Here is a 17,757-nt window from a genome sequence, read left to right as displayed (position 1 = left end):
GCCAGGGATGGGGCAGCCACAGCTTCTCTGGGCACCCTGTGCCAGCGCCTCAGCACCCTCCCAGGGCAGAGCTTGTGCCTTATCTCCAACCTGAGCTTCCCCTGTTTCAGTCTGAACCCATCACCCCTTGTCCCATCACTGCAGTCCCTGATGCAGAGCCCCTCTCCAGCATCCTTGCAGCCCCCTTCAGGCACTGGAAGCTGCTCTGAGGTCTCCATGCAGCTTCTCCTCTCCAGGCTGAACAGCCCCAGTGTTCCCATCCTGGCTCCATACGGGAGCTGCTCCAGCCCCTGAGCATCCTCATGGCCTCCCCTGGCCTTGCTCCACCAGCTCCATGTCCTTGTGCTGAGGCCACCAGCACCGCACACAGCGCTGCAGGTGGGGTCTCGCAGGGCAGGGCAGAGGGGCAGGATCACACCAAGCCCTGCTGCTCACGCTCTGGGGATGCCTCGCAGCACATGGGGGGGTTTGGGCTGCGAGCTCTCATGGCCGGACATGGGGAGGTTCTCACCATTGTTCCCCCTGTCCCGGCTGGGATGGTCTCACATGAAAGCAGCCAGACCTCTCCCGACGGGGAAGGGAGGGCAGAGGAAGGCAGCCCCACGGGTGGCAGTGGGACGGGTGCAGATGGTGCTCACCGAGGGGGTGCGAAAGGGAAGCAGGCGAGCAGCGACACGCACACACCCAGCACTGCTCAGCCCCGGCACTGGGTCCCTGCAGGTTTGTGCCCTTCCCAGCTTGTGCTCAGGATCCGGCCTCGCACACCAGGGGCTGCGGATGCTGCACTCGCCTGCGCAGTGCTGGGGCCCTGCTCTGGTGTGGGCTCTGCCCACAGCACTGGGCAGCCACACTGCACCCTCCAGCAGCACCCAGCCAGGTGGATGCAGCTCCCGCTGAGCTGCACCCACAAAGCCCAGCGAGAGGGGCCAGGCAGGGCAGCGGGCAGGACCTGCTGCTGCAGGCAGGGCACAGCCAGGGCTGGTACAGGCAGGAGCTGCGGCTGCGGAGCCCCTTAACTCCTCTTCCGGGCAGGAACATCACCTGCAGACCCTGAATGCAGAGCTGTGACCAGGAGAGCTCTGCCCAGGGCTGGTGAGCTCAAATTCACCTCCCAGCCAGCCAGGTTTTGGAGCTGGGAGAACAGAACAGCTCAGCCACTGGGTCCAGGGACACTGCAGAGACAAGTCAGGACAAGCCAGGCCCGGTGGCTGAGCTCCAGCACCCGCCTGCTCTGCCCCACAGCCCTGGGAACACGCGTGGGGCTTGGAGCAGCCCAGACCTGGCAGAGTGACAGCAGGAGGAACGAAACCTTAGGGCAGCCGAGCCAGGAGCTTTAGGAGCTGTAGGAAACAGCGCTCCGGTACTTCCTGAGGAGTCCAAACACATCGGGTTTGTTCTGCTGACAGAAAGCCTCTGACGAGTGAGCAATCACAAGACATCCAGCAATGGGATACGTAAATACAACATAATTTATTGGTTCCATTTCAGAGAACTATAGTGGTATTTGTACGAGTGTCCTAACGATAGTCACGTATGTACAGAGATTCCAGGACACAGGAAAACTTTGTAAGGAAAGAAGCGGTTAGTGGTGCAGTTTGGTCACTGGGCATAGAAACCTTTTCTCTTCCTGTAAACCCTGGCCCCCACTCCCCCCAGATCCTACCTACCTCGGGGGCACTGCCAAGCTCTCCTCACGCAGCAGAGCAGCTTGTGCAAGCAGCAGGCAAGGCTCGCGGCCTCTGGCTGCACACCAGACCCTTTGGTTAGGGGACGTGTGCAGCTGAGTGGGGATGTGCAGCTCGGGAAGAGGGACAAGGCTCCGTACCCTAATGGGAAGCAGAAAATGGCCCACGTGCAGGCAGTGAGGCCGGGGTGCAAGCGGCTCAGTTCCTCTCGGCAGGGTCAGCGTACCGCAGGGAGATGGCAAGTGCAGGTGTTTGAGAAGAAGACTTCCCCATGCCTGTCCCAGCGCCTTCCCTCTGCTCATCCCCACGAGGCACAGGTCTGCTTGGCCTGAGGCTGCCAGCCAGCATCCCTGGGCTGGGCACGGGGAGAAGCTCAGCTCAGAGCTGCTGTAAGACGCAACAGCAGATTGACAACAGCAGGGCTGCAGCACTCCCTTAGCAGCAGCAGCAGCACTGGTCTTGCCATGGAAGAAACCCAAATCCAATGGAGGGAAAGCAAGGAGGGGACAGGATGCCAAGCAGAGAGCGAGCACAAAAGCAGCTCTGTCCAAAAACTGGACTCACAGCCAGTGGAAGAGGTGCTGGAAGCAAACAGCACCCCAGGGGATCCACGTCCACCCCACACACACCATTCATGGATGGGAATTGGGTGTCTGGAAGGAAGGACCGCTTCCATGGCACCACCAGCTACAGGACACGGCTCTATCTGAAGCGTCTGGCTTGGCTCATGTGGTACTGCTGCATGAGGGCATGAGGAGGAGGCAGCTCAGGGTGGCTCTTCCCTCCTCCAAGAGTGAGCATCCCATCAAGTGGCCCCAAATATTTTCTTTTTTTTTTTAATAGAAATTACTATAAAAAACTAGTTTATCTAGAGCATCTTTAAAAAAATATTCCTGCAGTATCACAGTTTGACATTGAAACTCATTAAAAATATATAGATTTGTTAACAAAATGTCTCTGTTCTCCCCTTGAATCACATCTCCCATGCAGGAGCGGGACTCAGAGTCCTCGGGAGAGAGGCCGAGGTGGGAGCAGGAAGGTCTGAGCTCAGTGGCACATCCGGGAGGTCATTTCCTTCTGTCAAAGGGACAGAGAAGACAAGGGCCCATGAAGGAAGATCCACATTGACAGCCAGGGTGTGGATGACAAAACCTCACCTTTGTTTAGTCAGCCACGCGGTGACACTTCCCAAGAGCTCCGGTTTGGGCAGGTCAGCGTTCCCCCCACCACTCCCATTCCCCGGCACCACAGGACACCCTTCCACTGCCCAGTGGCTCTGCAGGTTTGCTCTGCTGCTAACAGCTTTGGGAACACCATCACCACCTCCTGGGTCTACCAGGTCATGTTCTCCATCCTCCAGACTCCTTGTGAAGGTGCTGGCGTTGCCCTTGCTTTTGGTTCAGCATGGGAAGCAAGCACAGGGAAGGAAGCACATCCCCGTTCTGGATGGCCAACAGTGTCAGGCTCACACAAACAAGGCAAGCCAGCTGCTAGGAACGCAAGGAGGTTGCTGGAGAACAAGTCAACTTCTCCCATCCCATACCCAAACTACCCTGCTGAGCTGTGTCTGCACATCCTGACTCCCAGTTTCCTGACAGTCAAGCTGCAAGGCCAACTGATGTCCTGGATTTGGGCAATCAGTTTTGAGATGGTAGAATCATACAATAGTCTGGGTTTGAAGGGCCCTTCGAAGCTCATCTAGACCAACCCTGCAAGGAGCAGGGACATCTTCACCTAGATCAGGTCGCCTAGAACCACATCCAGCCTGGCCCTGGATGTCTCCAGGGATGGAGCATCCATCACCTCTCTGTGCAGCCTGTGCCAGTGTTTCACCACCCTCACTGTAAAGAATTTCTTCCTCACATTCAGCCTGAATCTCCCTCTTTTAGTTTAAAACCATCACCCCTCATAGAGAATCACAGAACAGTATGGGTTGGAAGGGACCTCTGAAGGTCTGGAGACCTCTGTGACCCCTCCACCCCCAAGTCAAGCCCTTCTGCACTGCCCCAGACCCCGACAGACCAACGCGTCCCCTGAGCCCACCCAGACACTCACCAGTGGTTCCAGCTCCTTGGTGTCTATCAGATTGAACTCTTTCACAAAGTAGTAAAAGTGCTTGTAGCAGGTGTTCACGTGGGCTTCCGACCCCATCTGGGTGATCCTGTCGAAATGGTGGATGTAGACATGGACAAAGACCCGGAAGAGCCTGGACAGAATCTTCTTCACCACTGGGAGGAAGTTCTTGGGGAAGGGAGTACCTGGGAGGGAAGACATCACCAGGAGAAACTTTCAGTCAAGTTAAAACTGGTTCTTTGGGGCTAAAATGAATTGATACAATGGAGAGATTGAGACAGAAAGGCTTCTGTTCCTGGCACTGGAACAGGCTGCCCCGTCCCTGGCAGTGTCCAAGGCCAGGCTGGAGCAAGCTGCTCTAGTGGAAGGTGTCCCTGCCCATGGCAGGGGATTGGAACTGGGTGATCTTAGGGTCCTTTCCAACCCAAACCAGGCTGGGATGCTACGAATTTCCAGTTCCCCTCTCCTTTTGCCTTGGATCAGGTTTTTCAAAGCACAGATTTAAGCAACTGAGTGCTGTAAGAAACTGGCCTTGGATCCCCCGATTCCCAGCAGCTGCTTCAGTTCGATAGAGTTTTCTTCTACTCCTGTTTCTGATGTTTACATAAAGAACACAAGATACAAGATAGGACCAAAGAACTTCCCAGAAGAAAGAGTCAGGGCCGTTAACTCCCCACCGTTCTCTCTTATTTTGATGGGTCTTTAGCTCTTTGGTTAAAAATTAAAGGTGTTAAGGTCTCTTTGAAGGGATCAGTCCTTTGAGATTTCTTTAGCCAGGGCCCTGCAGTGGAGCCCACCAGCCATCTCAGGGCAATACATCACCGTTTAAAGTTCGCACAGGTTGTTTCTGGAGGAACAAGGATTAGTTCAAACCCTTTCAGTGCTCTGCAAAAGCTGCAGCGTTTCGGCTGGTGCTGAGGGTGAGGAACCCGGTAAAAACTGAGCTGACAACAACAATTACAGTTAAAAACTCCTCCAAACCACAACCCTCCTGCTGTCGGAAACTTGTCTTGCCTCCCTGAGCAGAACAAACACCCTGCTTGTAGTCCCCAGAGAGACTCGCAGGAGAGTCCTAGCTAAAGGCAACGCAGCCGTTGTGCAGGCAACAGGAGGAACACGGGGAGGATTTCAGCGTCTCAGCTGTCTGAAGGACTGTTTGTGGCCTTGCTCTCCCCTCTGCCTGCTCCACACCAGGTTTAAGCAGCATTTTGGCATGTATGGAAGAGCCCTGTGGACGCTTGTGTGGCAGACGTGTCCCACATAGAGACGAACTGCATCCCGTCAGGGCTTCCATGGGATAAATGCTGGGGCAAGAGGCTGGGAGCTCTGCTGCATCTTCTCTTTTGCATCCCAGAGGATGGGAGCTCTGAATGGGATGAATCACATTTACTTAATGCTTTAGATACTGAATTCTCCCATCTTACTTAACACAAAATAAACAGAACCCCCAACCCTCTTTGTCCCAAAGCCAGCACACGAAGCTGCGTTTGGATATGCAGATTTGGGTGTCTTAGGCCAAATTCTCTTTTCCATCACCCTGGCAATAGATGAAACATTGCCCCTCCCTCCATGCACGTGTCAGCATCCCCCCAGCTGCAACCAACAGCCGAGCACACGCCAGGAAGCACTGAGCTTGAAAGGGCAGAGTCAGCGACCGCCAGCCTGTAATGACAAAGAGCCTAATTATGGAAACGTGGCCACCATCACCCGGCCGACGCAGAGCACGCGCGTGGAACCCAACCTGGCAATCAGCTCTGACAGAGCTGCCCTTCAGGAGACCACGGCCAGCGTCAGCTGCTCAAGAGTCATGGCAGAGACTGTTCTAAGAGCAGCCTCTTGTTTTCACTGCTTAGGCACAGCTTGGCTTTACTTGAGGTATCCATGGCTCCAAATGGGATCTGATACAGCTCTGGGTGTTTTAGCACTCCAGAAGAGCTCTGAAGCTTCTTGGGTGCTCAGAAGAGCTCACTGCACTGCCAGGCTCTGAGCAGCACGAGAGGAAAGCGCTCTGCTACAAGGCTGGCCTGTGCAACAGCATCTCCTGGAACAGATCTCCTAGTCAGGCTGGATGGGGCTTGGAGCAACCTGGTCTAGTGGAAGGTGTCCCTGCCTGTGGCAGGGGATTGGAGCTGGATGAGCTTGAAGGTCCCTTCCAAACCAAACCATTCTGTGATTCTGTGATTCTAGAAAGGGGACTCGAGGGCTCAAAGGAGAAGGCTCTGCACCAACCTCCCTCCTCCCAGCCACAACTAGAACTGAACTCACCGACATTAGTGGGAAAGATGTCCTCGTTGTTGATCTGTACCTCAATCCAGTCCATCAGGAGGTTCATGTACTGGGGAGCAGAGAGGGCTGTGGGTTTCCGGTACTTGTGCTCGTCCTGCCACCGGTACTCGTACTTGGGTCCTCCCGACATGACAGGGCAGGACTGCTCTGTGCAATAGTCACTGATGGTGCCATAGATCAGGTTGATGCGGTTGAAGAAGTCCACCACGTGCACGGCCACCCAGTCGTTCTGCTCCTCTCCTGGTGGCAGCTGGACGGCAACTTTCAAGTCCAGGCCAGCATTGAGGGAGGCTTGAGCCTTCTTGTGCAGCTCAAACCGCTGAGTCCCCGGCTCAAACTTGCGCTTGGGCCGGAAGGTTTTGTCTTTATTGAACACTTGCTTTAATGCATGGGACATTTTCCTTCTCTTCTTCTTTCTTTTCCAGGTCCGCAGCGATGACAGGCAGAGACGCAGCGCTGCTGGGCCACTTCCCGGGGCAGGGCTGGGGCGACTCTGATCTTCACAGAAACCTTCCTCTGCTCATCTGGTCCTGATCTGCAACGCAGCACAGAAGGGCAGCGATTAGGAGCAGCTCTCTCAACAGGAAACCTTGTGTAAATCCCATAGGCAGAGATCTGGGATACCATCTGGGCCCTCACCCCACATCTGAGAAGGGGGGGAAACCAATGCCAGGTTTCTTTCCTCCCCCTTCTCTGTAGAGCGTAGCTTGCAGCAGAGCAGCAGCTCGGCCATCAGAGGTGCCAAGAGTCACCCCTGCAAGGTCTCCCTACACACTTGGTGTGGGGATGAGGAAACCAGCCCCAGAGGGAAGAGCTGTGGCTGCAATTCACCCCGTCGAGACCCAAACCCCACAGAAGCAATGAGAAACTCCACCTCCTACTCCGCTCCAATACACCAAGGAGTTAAGAAGGGTAAAACAAGCTGGGTTTTTCCTGGATCAGATTTTTCACCTCTGCTCCCCCGCTTTGGAAACCAGCCCACCTAAAAGGTAAGGTTCTGGCAACCCAAACGGAGTTCAGATCTGTTGACAGACGTACTCCAACAAAGCCGCTGCTTGAGCAGATGTGTGCGCTGTTGTGGTGCTAAAGACAGGACATGAAAGGGTGGAGGGGAACAAGAAAGAGAAGAAGAGGAAGAAGAAGTCGCAGCTCAGACACCCGTAAAGAGAATATCCTGAAACACCACAAGCTCCAAGAGCAGCCGCAGCCTCTTCTCCAGGTGCAGGCAGACCATAACCACGCTTTTCATTTCAGCTGAGCTCACGTCAAGGTGAAGGCTGGTTGAAAGCTCGCCTTCCTCTTTCAGTCTGTGGAAAAGAATTAGCTCCAAGAGGGTGAGACACAAGTTGAGATCTAAAAGGATGCTGACGAGAAACACAGCTCTGTTTATCTGTAGCTAATTATCCCTCCTTTGTTCCCACATCCATCCCCTTGTGTAATTTGTGTCAAGCTGGTCTTTGATGGAAGCTTAAGGCAGAAAACTATGTGTACCAAGAATATTATTTTACATGTGCTGGGCAGAGGAAGAAGTAAAGTAAGAGAAATTAAATAAAGCTGATGCCTTATGGGATCTGGCAAGTAAGAATTTCCATGATTTTAGAAGCAAGCAAGCAAACGAATCCCTTTCACCAAGCAGAAATCTACCCTGATTTCTATGAAGCCATAATTTGCTTGAATATGTAAATAGTTTCCTCAAATGCTGCCAAGAGAATTCCAAATTCAAGGTCAACACCACGGCTGCCACAGTTCAGCCCATCTCTACCAGATGCTGTGCAGTGCTAATCAGCATCTCTTCTCCGGAGAAAGATTAAGAAGATTTAAACCAAGGCCTCTTGTTTCCTCAGAGCAAAAAACCCAAACCCCTTCAGTTTGTCCCGCTAGGACCAGCCTCAACATTCCCAAGTGCTGCTTTTCCCGTGGGAAACGGGCTCAGTCACCTCTCCTGTGGAGGAGCAGAGGGATCCAACCTCCTGTTGCAACGTGGGCCACAACATGCGTTGGGAGAAACTGAACAGGCATTTTAATGTGGCCCAGTGAGATCCACCCTGGGCAGGAAGGTAAAATCAGGGCACATGTGGTTGCTCTGTGGCCAGAACTGCTGCGACCCCCTCAGCTGCTGTGTGAGAGTCAAAGAAAGAAGAAAAATCACAGACCCACAGAATCAGACAGGTTGGAAAAGGCCTTTAAGCCCATCCAGTCCAACCATTACCCAGCGCTGCCAAGGCCACCCCTGCCCCATGGCACTGAGGCCTCGTCTCCACGCTGTGTGAGCACTCGCAGGGCCGGTGCCTGCAGCCCTGCCCTGGGCAGCCTGTTCCAATGCTGAGCACCCTCTGGGGCAGGAATTGTTCCTCAGCTCCATCTAAACCTGCCCTGGTGCAGCTTGAGGCCGGTTCCTCTTGTCCCATCCCTTGTTCCTTGGGAGCAGAGCCCAGCCCCTCCTGGCTCCATCCTCCTGTCAGGCACTTGTAGGGAGCCATCAGGTCCCCCCTGAGCCTTCTCTTCTCCATCTGAACCCCCCAGGTCCCTCAGCCGTTCCCCATCACACTTGGGCTCCAGGCCCTGCACCAGCTCCATTCCCTTCTCTGGCCCCGCTCCAGCCCCTCAATGTCTCTCCTGCAGTGAGGGGCCCAGAGCTGAGCACAGGATTCAAGGTGCAGCCTCCCCAGTGCCCAGCGCAGGGGCACAATCCCTGCCCTGGCCCTGCTGCCGCACTGGCGCTGATCCAGGCCAGGATGCTGGGGGCTCCTTGGCTGCCTGGGCACAAGCTGCTCGTGTTCAGCTCCATCAATCCGCACCCCCAGCTCCTTTCCCATGAGCAGTTTCCAGCCGCTCTTCCCCAAGCCTGGAGCATTCCATGGGGTCGATGTGGCCCAGACGCAGGACCCAGCGCTTTGCCTTGTGGAACCTCATCCCATTGGCCACAGCCCATGGATCCAGCCTGTCCAGATCCCCCTGCAGAGCCTTTCTATCCTCCAGCAGATCAACACTCCCAGCCAACCTGGTGTGGCCTGCAAATTTACTGAGGGTGCCCTTGATCCCCTCATCCAGATCATCAATAAAGATATCAAACAACAATGGCCCTAACACCGAGCCCTGAGGGACACCACTAGTAGCTGGAAAAGAAGGACATCCCCCCATAAGGTGTCTTTAGGAGGTGTTTGGTCACACCACAGACATGGTGAGAGGAAGTAGTGAACTGCACAGAGCGACATCTGAGCACAGACAACAGCTCTGGTTACCCGGAGCTGTGTCACAGCCTCACCACATCCTGCAGCACCCGGGGACTGCACCCACCCAGCCACGGTGCCACGTCCGGAGCAAAGGGCGGATGAGCCTCGAGTCACCGGCAATGTGGAGAGCAGGTGCTGAGTCTGCAGCCAGTTCCAGCAGGAAATCAGTCCCAGAGAACACTCACACGCGATGGTTTCCTTATGCTGGAGATGGAGAAATGTCCTTTCAAACAAAGAAGCCATCAAGGAGCAGGAACATTGCCCCGCACAGAGCCCTCACAGCATCCTTGGCATGGTACGGCTCTTCCTACCTATTCCCTGTCAGATCTGATCACAGTGACCACACTCACATCGGTGCTGGCCGGTGACTGCACATCAAGAAGCAACCACTGACCATAGCCCAGAAGAAACTGCCATTTGAGCAGGGTGGAGGGACTTTGAGTAGGGTTTATTTGGTACCGAGGCTGTATTCATCCTACAAACAACTTCCTCTTTCTACAGAGACATCACCCATGAGAAGTGGGGAGCTCGACACAGCAGCAATTGTCTCTCAGACGATTCAGCATCTGTCTGTAGGCATTAGCAAAATGAGTAGCTGAGACTTCAAGCAGATGCAACCTATTTAATTATGGTTTTTGACTGCAACTGAGCTAAAAGAAACACTTAGCTCTAGGAAAAAAAGGGAAAAAAAAAGAAAGAAAGAAGACACAGAGACCAAAAGCATCCCTGGCATTTCTTGAAGATGATATCACACACACAACACCTACTTCCACAGGCAGGACTCGCAGCTCGGGCAGCACTGGGATGCTGCCTGTGCACAGAAGAGAAAGGAAAGGTTCGGAACAATTAGGAAATGGGACACGCAAGGCACCTGAGTGGTATTTGCAGGCTTCAAAGATGAGATAAAACAGCAGAATCCCCTCCCAACCTCCTGTACAGCCAGCCAAGATTACAGCACATGTCACCGGTGCTCCAGGAGCACCCTGACCACCGCTCCGAGCTCACAACCACCACAGACAGCCCCACACTGTGGCTGTCCAGAACACAAACAAGCCTCCAGCTTCCCACTATTCCCAAGTACACCAAGGAATGGCTCGGAATTGTGCTGGTTAAGGAGAAAACTCGCCAGCTCAGGCTGGGTCCCCTCTTCCCTGCCCCAAAAGCTCACTTTCTCCCCTAACTCCGGGCAGTCCCAGCTCCAGTCCCAACACTGGTTTCTGCTGACGGCAAGCCAGGACAGGGCTGTGGGAATCCCCCTGCTGCTCCTCTTCCCTAGCTGCCAACGGCAGATCCAAGCTAGGCTCACGTTAAACTGAGCTCTGGGTAGAGGAAGCCCGAGCAGTCGGTTCCCTGTCTCTTGGTTACTTTTACATGCAGAGAGAGGGTATAAAACCCTGGAAGACAGTCACCTCTTCTAAAACATTTGGAACTGCTTCTTCCCTTGCAACACGCTGCGGCCATCCCGAGGCTTTCCAGGAGCGAGCAGCATTCCCACCGGATCCTAACCCCCCCCCCGCAGCAGCAGGACGGCTCGAAACCCTCTTCCAAGAGTCCCATGACTGCTCCGTCAGAGCCTGCCTGAACAACACCCAGCGCTCCCCTCACCACTAACACCGTGCAGGGGTTGAACATCAGCCAGGGACCAAAAGCAGCACGTCAGCAAGCTCCTACCTGCGCTTCAAGCCCTGGCAGATGACTCTTGCAGTTGCTCTGCCCGTCTCTGCAGCGTGTGCTCATAGGCACGGAGGCAAAGAGCTTCCTTTTTCAACAGAGGGGAAAAAAACCCAAGTCCCGTTTCCAGGGCGGCTGCAATCCGAAGGCTCCTGCAGGCTGGGGAGGGGTCAGACACAAGCCACTTCCCTCCCATTGACCCCAGCGCCAGGCTCACATCCTGCCGTGGTGCTGCTCAGAAAGCCCTTGAGCAAACTCCAGTGAGCTCCCCAGAGAAGTGGTGTCTCTGGTTTCCTTTTAGGGAAGCCGCGCTGCTGCCTGGTGAGATGATACCAACATGGGGCTGCTGCTGGGCACTCGCACCGAGCCCAGCCTGAACCTCCTGCTTCTACTTGCAGCCCTTGGGGATGAGCCCGTGCAGCCACCCCATCCCCACTGAAGGGAGAAGGGAGCAATGAGCCTCCACCTCCCTCCCAGCGCGGTTTTCAGTGTCCTTACTGCTAACACCATCGCTTCCAACACAGGACACAAACCCACCCATGCTGGTTTGATAAAGCGGCCAGAATCTACCAGCTGCATCGAGGGCTTCAAGACAAAAACAAACTTACAGAGCACACCCAAAAAGTGGCTTCGAGACAGAAAAACCCCAGCGAAGACGGACATACATGCACAATTTCTCCATAATTCCCCACCCTCCTTTCACAAATACCTTCCCACAGCCGTTCTGCGCTGTTTCTGATGAGCCGATCCTGGTTTTCAACGATCAAAGGAGAGCTTTTAATACGGACAGCAAGGATCAGAGCAATTCCGGCGAGCAGGGCTGGAGCGGCACAAACGGCAGGCAGGTTCTGTGCCTTTGGAGCCACCCGCGGCAGCTCACCTCCACGGGATGAGGCCTTTGGCTGCTCTTTGGGACTGTTTCATGACAGGAGGCACAAAGGTCTGTGCCTGCGCTTACCTCAGCCGGGGCAGGGCACGGAGCAGAGGCTGAGCGCGCAAGCCCGGCCATTCATGATCCCGGCGAGACGCTTCCACGTCACCGGCTTCCTGTCTGGCACCGAGGCCGGCCCAGGGAGCTGCCAGTGTTATTCCCAAACGCTGATCATTCCCCTCCACAAGCTCTGTCGTGGTGTTTCGGCCTCTTCTCCTGCAAGATCGCTCCCCGCTGCTGCACAAAGAGAGCCAGAAGCTGCCTGGTGGCACCCCCGGCATCGCCTTTTTCTTTCCTTCTCCACGCTTGCTCCTGGCTGCTCTGAAGTTAAAGGAGAGGGAGCAGGGAGCGGATCCATCCCTACTGCACCTACAGCCCCAGGCTGGGCCCGTTCATCCCGCTGCTCTGCAGGACAACATCCACGTTTTTCTTTTGGAAGCTGCTTCAGCAGCAGCCTCGGCAGCAAACTTCAGAGAGCCCCTCAGAAACACGCATTTCAAACGCTGCATTCCCAACATTTAGGCAAACAAAGAGCCCTTTATATTGCACCACAACTGTCAGTTCTAAGTCCTGTTGGGCACCGGCAACCCCCTACCCCTGCAATTTAAATGTGTTGCACAAGCTGGAAATTCCCAAGTACGAAACTGTATAGATACCGTATCACTTCCTTAGGAGCAGGACAGTCACTTTACGTGCCTCTAAGCCATGCAAACCAGAGCCTATCTGCATCTCCATATGCATAAGAAAAGGCAGTAGCACAATAAAAGACCAAAAAATAGCTACACTGGGCTTTAATTGGTATCCTGATTTTCCCCTAAAAGGCATTCAGACCAGTTTTAAGGTCAGGTTAGTTTATATAATAAAGGGAAGACCCCTGTTAAATGAAGCTATTCTGGGTTAGGAGAAGACCCCAGGGCAGCAGCTCTGGCAGAGCCCATCAGGCAGCTGATGGGCTACTCAGAAGCAAGACGCAGCAAGAGGCACCTCTCCAGCACACAAGCAGGCTGAGGAGCAGGCAGTTCAGGGCTCCTCTCTGAGCTCAGGACCTAGAGCCAGACCACGGAAGATGACAGCAGGGACATTATGGGGGTACTGCGGGGAGTGAGCACTGATGGGGCTGGGTAACCCTTTCTGGCAGGGGATGGGGGGGGTGAATCTTCTTCAAACACTACACACAAGAGCCTATTTCCAGCGTGCGTTGTCCCCCCCCAGCCTTTCAGACGTCCCCTTACAGCCACAGAGGGTGCAAATGCCACCCAAGAAAGTACCTTTTGGAGGAGGTCATCACCCCTCCTGCTTTCTCTTCCCCAAAGGGGATGCTCAGAGAGCAGAAGCTGCAGTTTAACAGCCTCCATTAAAAGGCCTTATAGTCTAAAAGGCCTAGAAATGCCTGCAGAGTGGCCGGGACAGCTCAAGACCTCACAGCCAGTGACTTGCCTCTGAGATGACACGGCACCCATTGCAGTGTCAGAGCTGCAGCTCTGCTGGCAGGTTCCTGCAGATGGGGCTCACCGGGGTGGCTGCATGAGGAGGCAGAGCTGCCTTCAGGGACAAGCAGGGCCAGAGTCCAGGTTAAACCGCACAGAGCAGCATTTCCAGGGTGAAGCCCTGCAGCGGAGGCACGCTGCGAGCGGCTCTGCCTTTCTGAGGTCTCAGGGGCTGGGTTTTGAAGCCTGCTCCTTCAGGAAGACCCTTCTCTGTCCTCCAGACTGGGATTTGTAAGGGGCAGTGTGGGATTTGGGAGGCCAAGCCGTAAGCGGTGTGTTTCACAGAATCCCAGACTGCTTTGGGTTAGGAAAGGACCTTAAGATCATCCAATTCCAACCCCGTGCCATGGGCAGGGACATCTCACACTAGACCATGTCATTTCTTCCCACTTTTGAAGGCTCCACGTTATTATCCTCACTGGGCAGGGATGTTTTCGAACCAACACCAGCTTCATCTGCTCTAGCTTTGGGATCTGCCCCTGCCCAAGTTAAAGGTACCATGGGCTTTGCGGATGAATTCTGCCTGCAGCAGAGGCACTGCTTCCAGAGCACAGCTACCGGTCACGGGAGGTGCTGGGTCGATGAGCTCCTTCACGCAGGGACTGAGCCGGAGCACGAGCTGGCCAACCCTTCCTTCAGCAGGGCTAATCCCACACCAATACCTCCTCTGCCCATGTTAATGCTATGCTTTCAGAAGAAAAGCAGTACTGTTTCTTGCTGAAAGCAGATGCCCGTGAGGCTTGCTCTTCCCCTTCACGAGGAGATATGTCAGTAACCTGACACATTACATGTCTCCAGGCAAGGAATAAGCCCACTGATGTGGAGCTAAAGAGCACCTCAAGACTAACCACATCATAAGACCTCCTGCCACACAGCAGGAGAAGAAAGAAGCAGCCAAAACCCCCAAAGGCCCAGACAGCAGCTCCGAGAGAAGCCTGCAGTTAGGATGAAATAAACATTACATTGCCTTTCAGTGCAGCCATGGGCTTGACTCGGCTCCTGCTTCAAAGTGGCACATTTTGGATGGCTCTACCCCATTTTCTGCTCCACGGGCTCCCTCGGAGCCAGTGCACGGGCCATGATTCACCCAAAGCCAGACGGTTCCCAGGACATGCGGCACCCAGCGGCATCACTTTTGCCTCTTCTTAAATTCACGGAATGCTTCAGGTTGGAAGGGACCTTAAAGCCCATCCAGCTCCAACCCCTGCCACGGGCAGGGACCCCTTCCACTGGAGCAGCTTGCTCCAAGCCCCTGTGTCCAACCTGGCCTTGAGCACTGCCAGGGATGGGGCAGCCACAGCTTCTCTGGGCACCCTGTGCCAGCGCCGCAGCACCCTCACAGGGCAGAGCTTCTGCCTAAGAGCTCAGCTCAGCCTCCCCTCTTCTCGTTTAAACTGACTCAACCCCAACAAAGCCAAGCACCTGGAGCCTTCGCCCAGGCTCTCCTGGAGCAGCCCAAGCTGCTGCGGTGCGACGGCTTTTCCTGCACAGGCGGTTTGTTTTCAGGCCTTCGCTGCCTCCGTTCCTCCTCTCTGCTTCACGCACTCAGAGCAACAATTCAGCCAGTTCTTAGCACAAGCCCAGCTCCAGAGGGAAGCAAGCAGCACTAACACAGGAGTCACCGGTAACTCTGCCTCCCAGGGCCATCTGGAAAAGGGAGGCTAAAGACATGGCCTCAGGTACACTCTTTATTGAAAGCATTAGGTGGATATTACTTATTTCTGAAGATAAGCTGCTAAAGCTCCAGCAAAGCCAGCTATAGATCCCCTTACAGCAGCATTTATGGCTCACAAAATACTTTCCTGTCTTGTAAGAAATTAAAACTCAGGAGATGAAGGCAGCTCTCTCCCCAGGCTCGACTGCTGTGCACAGCTCTGGTTTGGGTCTGTAATCTTTCTCAGACCTCACATGCTTTCCGTTCTGAGAAGGGAAGCACTTCTCCTTTGTGTGTCCTTATGGACACTGTGTCCATGGAGATCCCTGGCCCAGCAGCACGAGGTACAGGACACGGCACACATCAGCACAGCCCCACCTCAACGCACGGGCTAAACTGCACTGCTTGGGTTCAGGGGGTACTTCACACCCCGACAACCAAAGAACCACGGCAGAGCCAAGCGTGGGCAAAGAAGCACCTGGCAAACAGCTCGCACACCAGAGCAGAGCTGAAGCCGCGAGGACTCTGCTGGAGATGCTGAGTTCGCTTCCAGCTCCCCAAGCCTCAGCGGAGCAGGAGAGCCCGTGCCCGCTTGTGACGATGGCACAACCCCAAGTAACGGGTCCGAAAGAGCATCCCAGACCCTGAAAGGTGAGCCGGGCACAGGGAGCTCCTGCTCCAGGGACAGCTCCTCAGTGTACACCAAGCGCTATCCCAGCACCAAGCTCCATGAGCTCCCAGCACCCCTCTCTATGAGGTTCCTGCCCAAGCTCACAAGTACGTGACTGAGGCAGAAAGTGAATGTGCAATGTGGAATACGCAGTCCAAGAAGTGACAGTAGATAAACAGGGAGCTGGATGGGAGCCTAGAGCCTGGAAAGGAAGCAGAGTGCAAGGATGGAGCCCTTGGGGACCGTGATAAAGCAGGTGGCTGGGGAAATTCCACATCTCCCAGCAGAAATCCCCCCTGCCCTGCATCTCGGGGAGGACTTCCAGACCGGAAAAGGATGGAAGCTGAGAAAGCGTGGCCGCTCCCCACCTCCAAGCACCAGGAGAAGAGGATCTTGCCTTGCACTAACACCAGAGCCAACAACAGAGATGCTGTTTCCAAACATCTGCACCGTGTGCTGGACAACGCCACATCCCTCTGGAGGACTTCCTGCCCTTTCCTTTCATCGAATCATGGAATCAAGCGGGTTGGAAAAGCCCTTTAAGCTCATCCAGTCCAACCCTTCCCAGCGCTGCCAAGGCCACCCCTGCCCCATGGCACTGAGGCCTCGTCCCCACACTGTGTGAGCACTCGCAGGGCCGGTGCCTGCAGCCCTGCCCTGGGCAGCCTGTTCCAATGCCTGAGCACCCTCTGGGGCAGGAATTGTTCCTCAGCTCCATCTAAACCTGCCCTGGTGCAGCTTGAGGCCGGTTCCTCTTGTCCCATCCCTTGTTCCTTGGGAGCAGAGCCCAGCCCCTCCTGGCTCCATCCTCCTGTCAGGCACTCGTAGGGAGCCATCAGGTCCCCCCTGAGCCTTCTCTTCTCCATCTGAACCCCCCAGGTCCCTCAGCCGTTCCCCATCACACTTGGGCTCCAGGCCCTGCACCAGCTCCATTCCCTTCTCTGGCCCCATCCAGCCCCTCAATGTCTCTCCTGCAGCGAGGGGCCCAGAACCGAGCCCAGGGTCCAAGGAGCGCGCTCACCGCTGCCCGTCCTTCCCGCACACGGGGCCGCGCTCCCCGCAGGCGCTGAGGCTGCCGCACCGACCCGCAAGCGGCAGAAGCGGAGCCGGATGCGCCTTGCCCCATCCTGCTCCGAGCCCCGCTCACCACGGGGAGGGAAAAGGCGGCGAATTCCCCGTTCCCCGGCACTGGAGGTGAGCTCTGGGGCTCAGGACTTTGCCCTCACCCCCAGCACAAGCATTTATGAGAGAAGGGCAGGGGGAAAGAACCCCGAGCCCCACCGGGACACGCACCGCAGCACAACCGCCCCTCGGCCGCAGCACGGGCTCGGCACGGGCCGCCGGAGCCGCCGCCTTCGCCAGGGGAGGGCGGAGAACCGGACCGACAGCCGGGCGGGGGTCGGCGGCCGCGCAGCAACAGGTTCCCCGCACGGCCCGGCCTGAGGAGGCCGCAACGGGCAGCGCCGGGCACCGCGCCCCGCGTCGGACCCCCGGGCCCGGGCCCTGCTCCCCGCCAGGCTCCCGCCGCGTCCCCCGGTACCTGCCCGCCCGCAGCTCAGCGGCGCCGGCGCGGAAGCGTCTCCCCTCGTGCGGCCGCAGCACCCGCCCCCCGCACTACCCGGCGGTCCTGCGCGAGGCCCCTCTCCGCGCGGCTGCCGGCACTACTTCCTCTTAAAGGGGCCGCGGCACCGGCTCCGCCCGCGGGGAGAGGGGAGGCGGGGCAGGAAGCGGGGCCGCGTTGGGGGTGTTTGCCCGCATTCCCGTTTATTTCACTGTATTTTCTTTTATAATGCTCGTTTATTGCCGTTTATTATTTTCCTTTATCAACTTTTTATCTGTTTATTTTTGTTACTCTCTTTTATTCTATTTTCTGGTATTCTTATTTTCTCTTATATTTCCCTTTATTCTACTTTATTATTACTGGAGCTGCTCTCAGGTCTCCCCTTCAGGAGCCTTCTCTTCTCCAGGCTGCCCCAGCCCAGCTCTCTCAGCCTGGCTCCAGCGCAGAGCTGCTCCAGCCCTCGCAGCATCTCCATGGCCTCCTCTGGACTTACACAGCTCCACATC

At 55.7% G+C, this 17,757-nt stretch overlaps 1 protein-coding gene across 4 annotated transcripts; it reads right to left on the bottom strand.

Annotated features, from left to right (window-relative positions):
* Window positions 1–1,451: 1,451 nt before the first annotated feature.
* Window positions 1,452–17,320, bottom strand: MOB3A (MOB kinase activator 3A). Of its 4 annotated transcripts, none has more exons than XM_065658773.1 (4): window positions 17,231–17,320; window positions 6,024–6,579; window positions 3,741–3,943; window positions 1,452–2,762 (listed from the first exon to the last, which is right to left on the bottom strand). In XM_065658773.1, the coding sequence occupies exons 2-4, from the start codon at window positions 6,439–6,441 to the stop codon at window positions 2,733–2,735; spliced, it is 651 nt and encodes a 216-aa protein (XP_065514845.1). In that variant the 5' UTR covers window positions 6,442–6,579; window positions 17,231–17,320; the 3' UTR covers window positions 1,452–2,732. The 4 variants fall into 4 exon arrangements, with proteins under 4 accessions (XP_065514845.1, XP_065514847.1, XP_065514846.1 ...); XM_065658775.1 differs by lacking the exon at window positions 17,231–17,320 and adding an exon at window positions 11,658–11,893; XM_065658774.1 differs by lacking the exon at window positions 17,231–17,320 and adding an exon at window positions 10,949–11,605.
* Between the last annotated feature and the right edge of the window lie 437 nt (window positions 17,321–17,757).

The sequence above is a fragment of the Lathamus discolor genome, chromosome 21 (assembly GCF_037157495.1).
Source record: "Lathamus discolor isolate bLatDis1 chromosome 21, bLatDis1.hap1, whole genome shotgun sequence".
NCBI lineage: Eukaryota > Metazoa > Chordata > Aves > Psittaciformes > Psittacidae > Lathamus > Lathamus discolor.
This window is presented reverse-complemented; position numbering and strand designations above follow the sequence as displayed.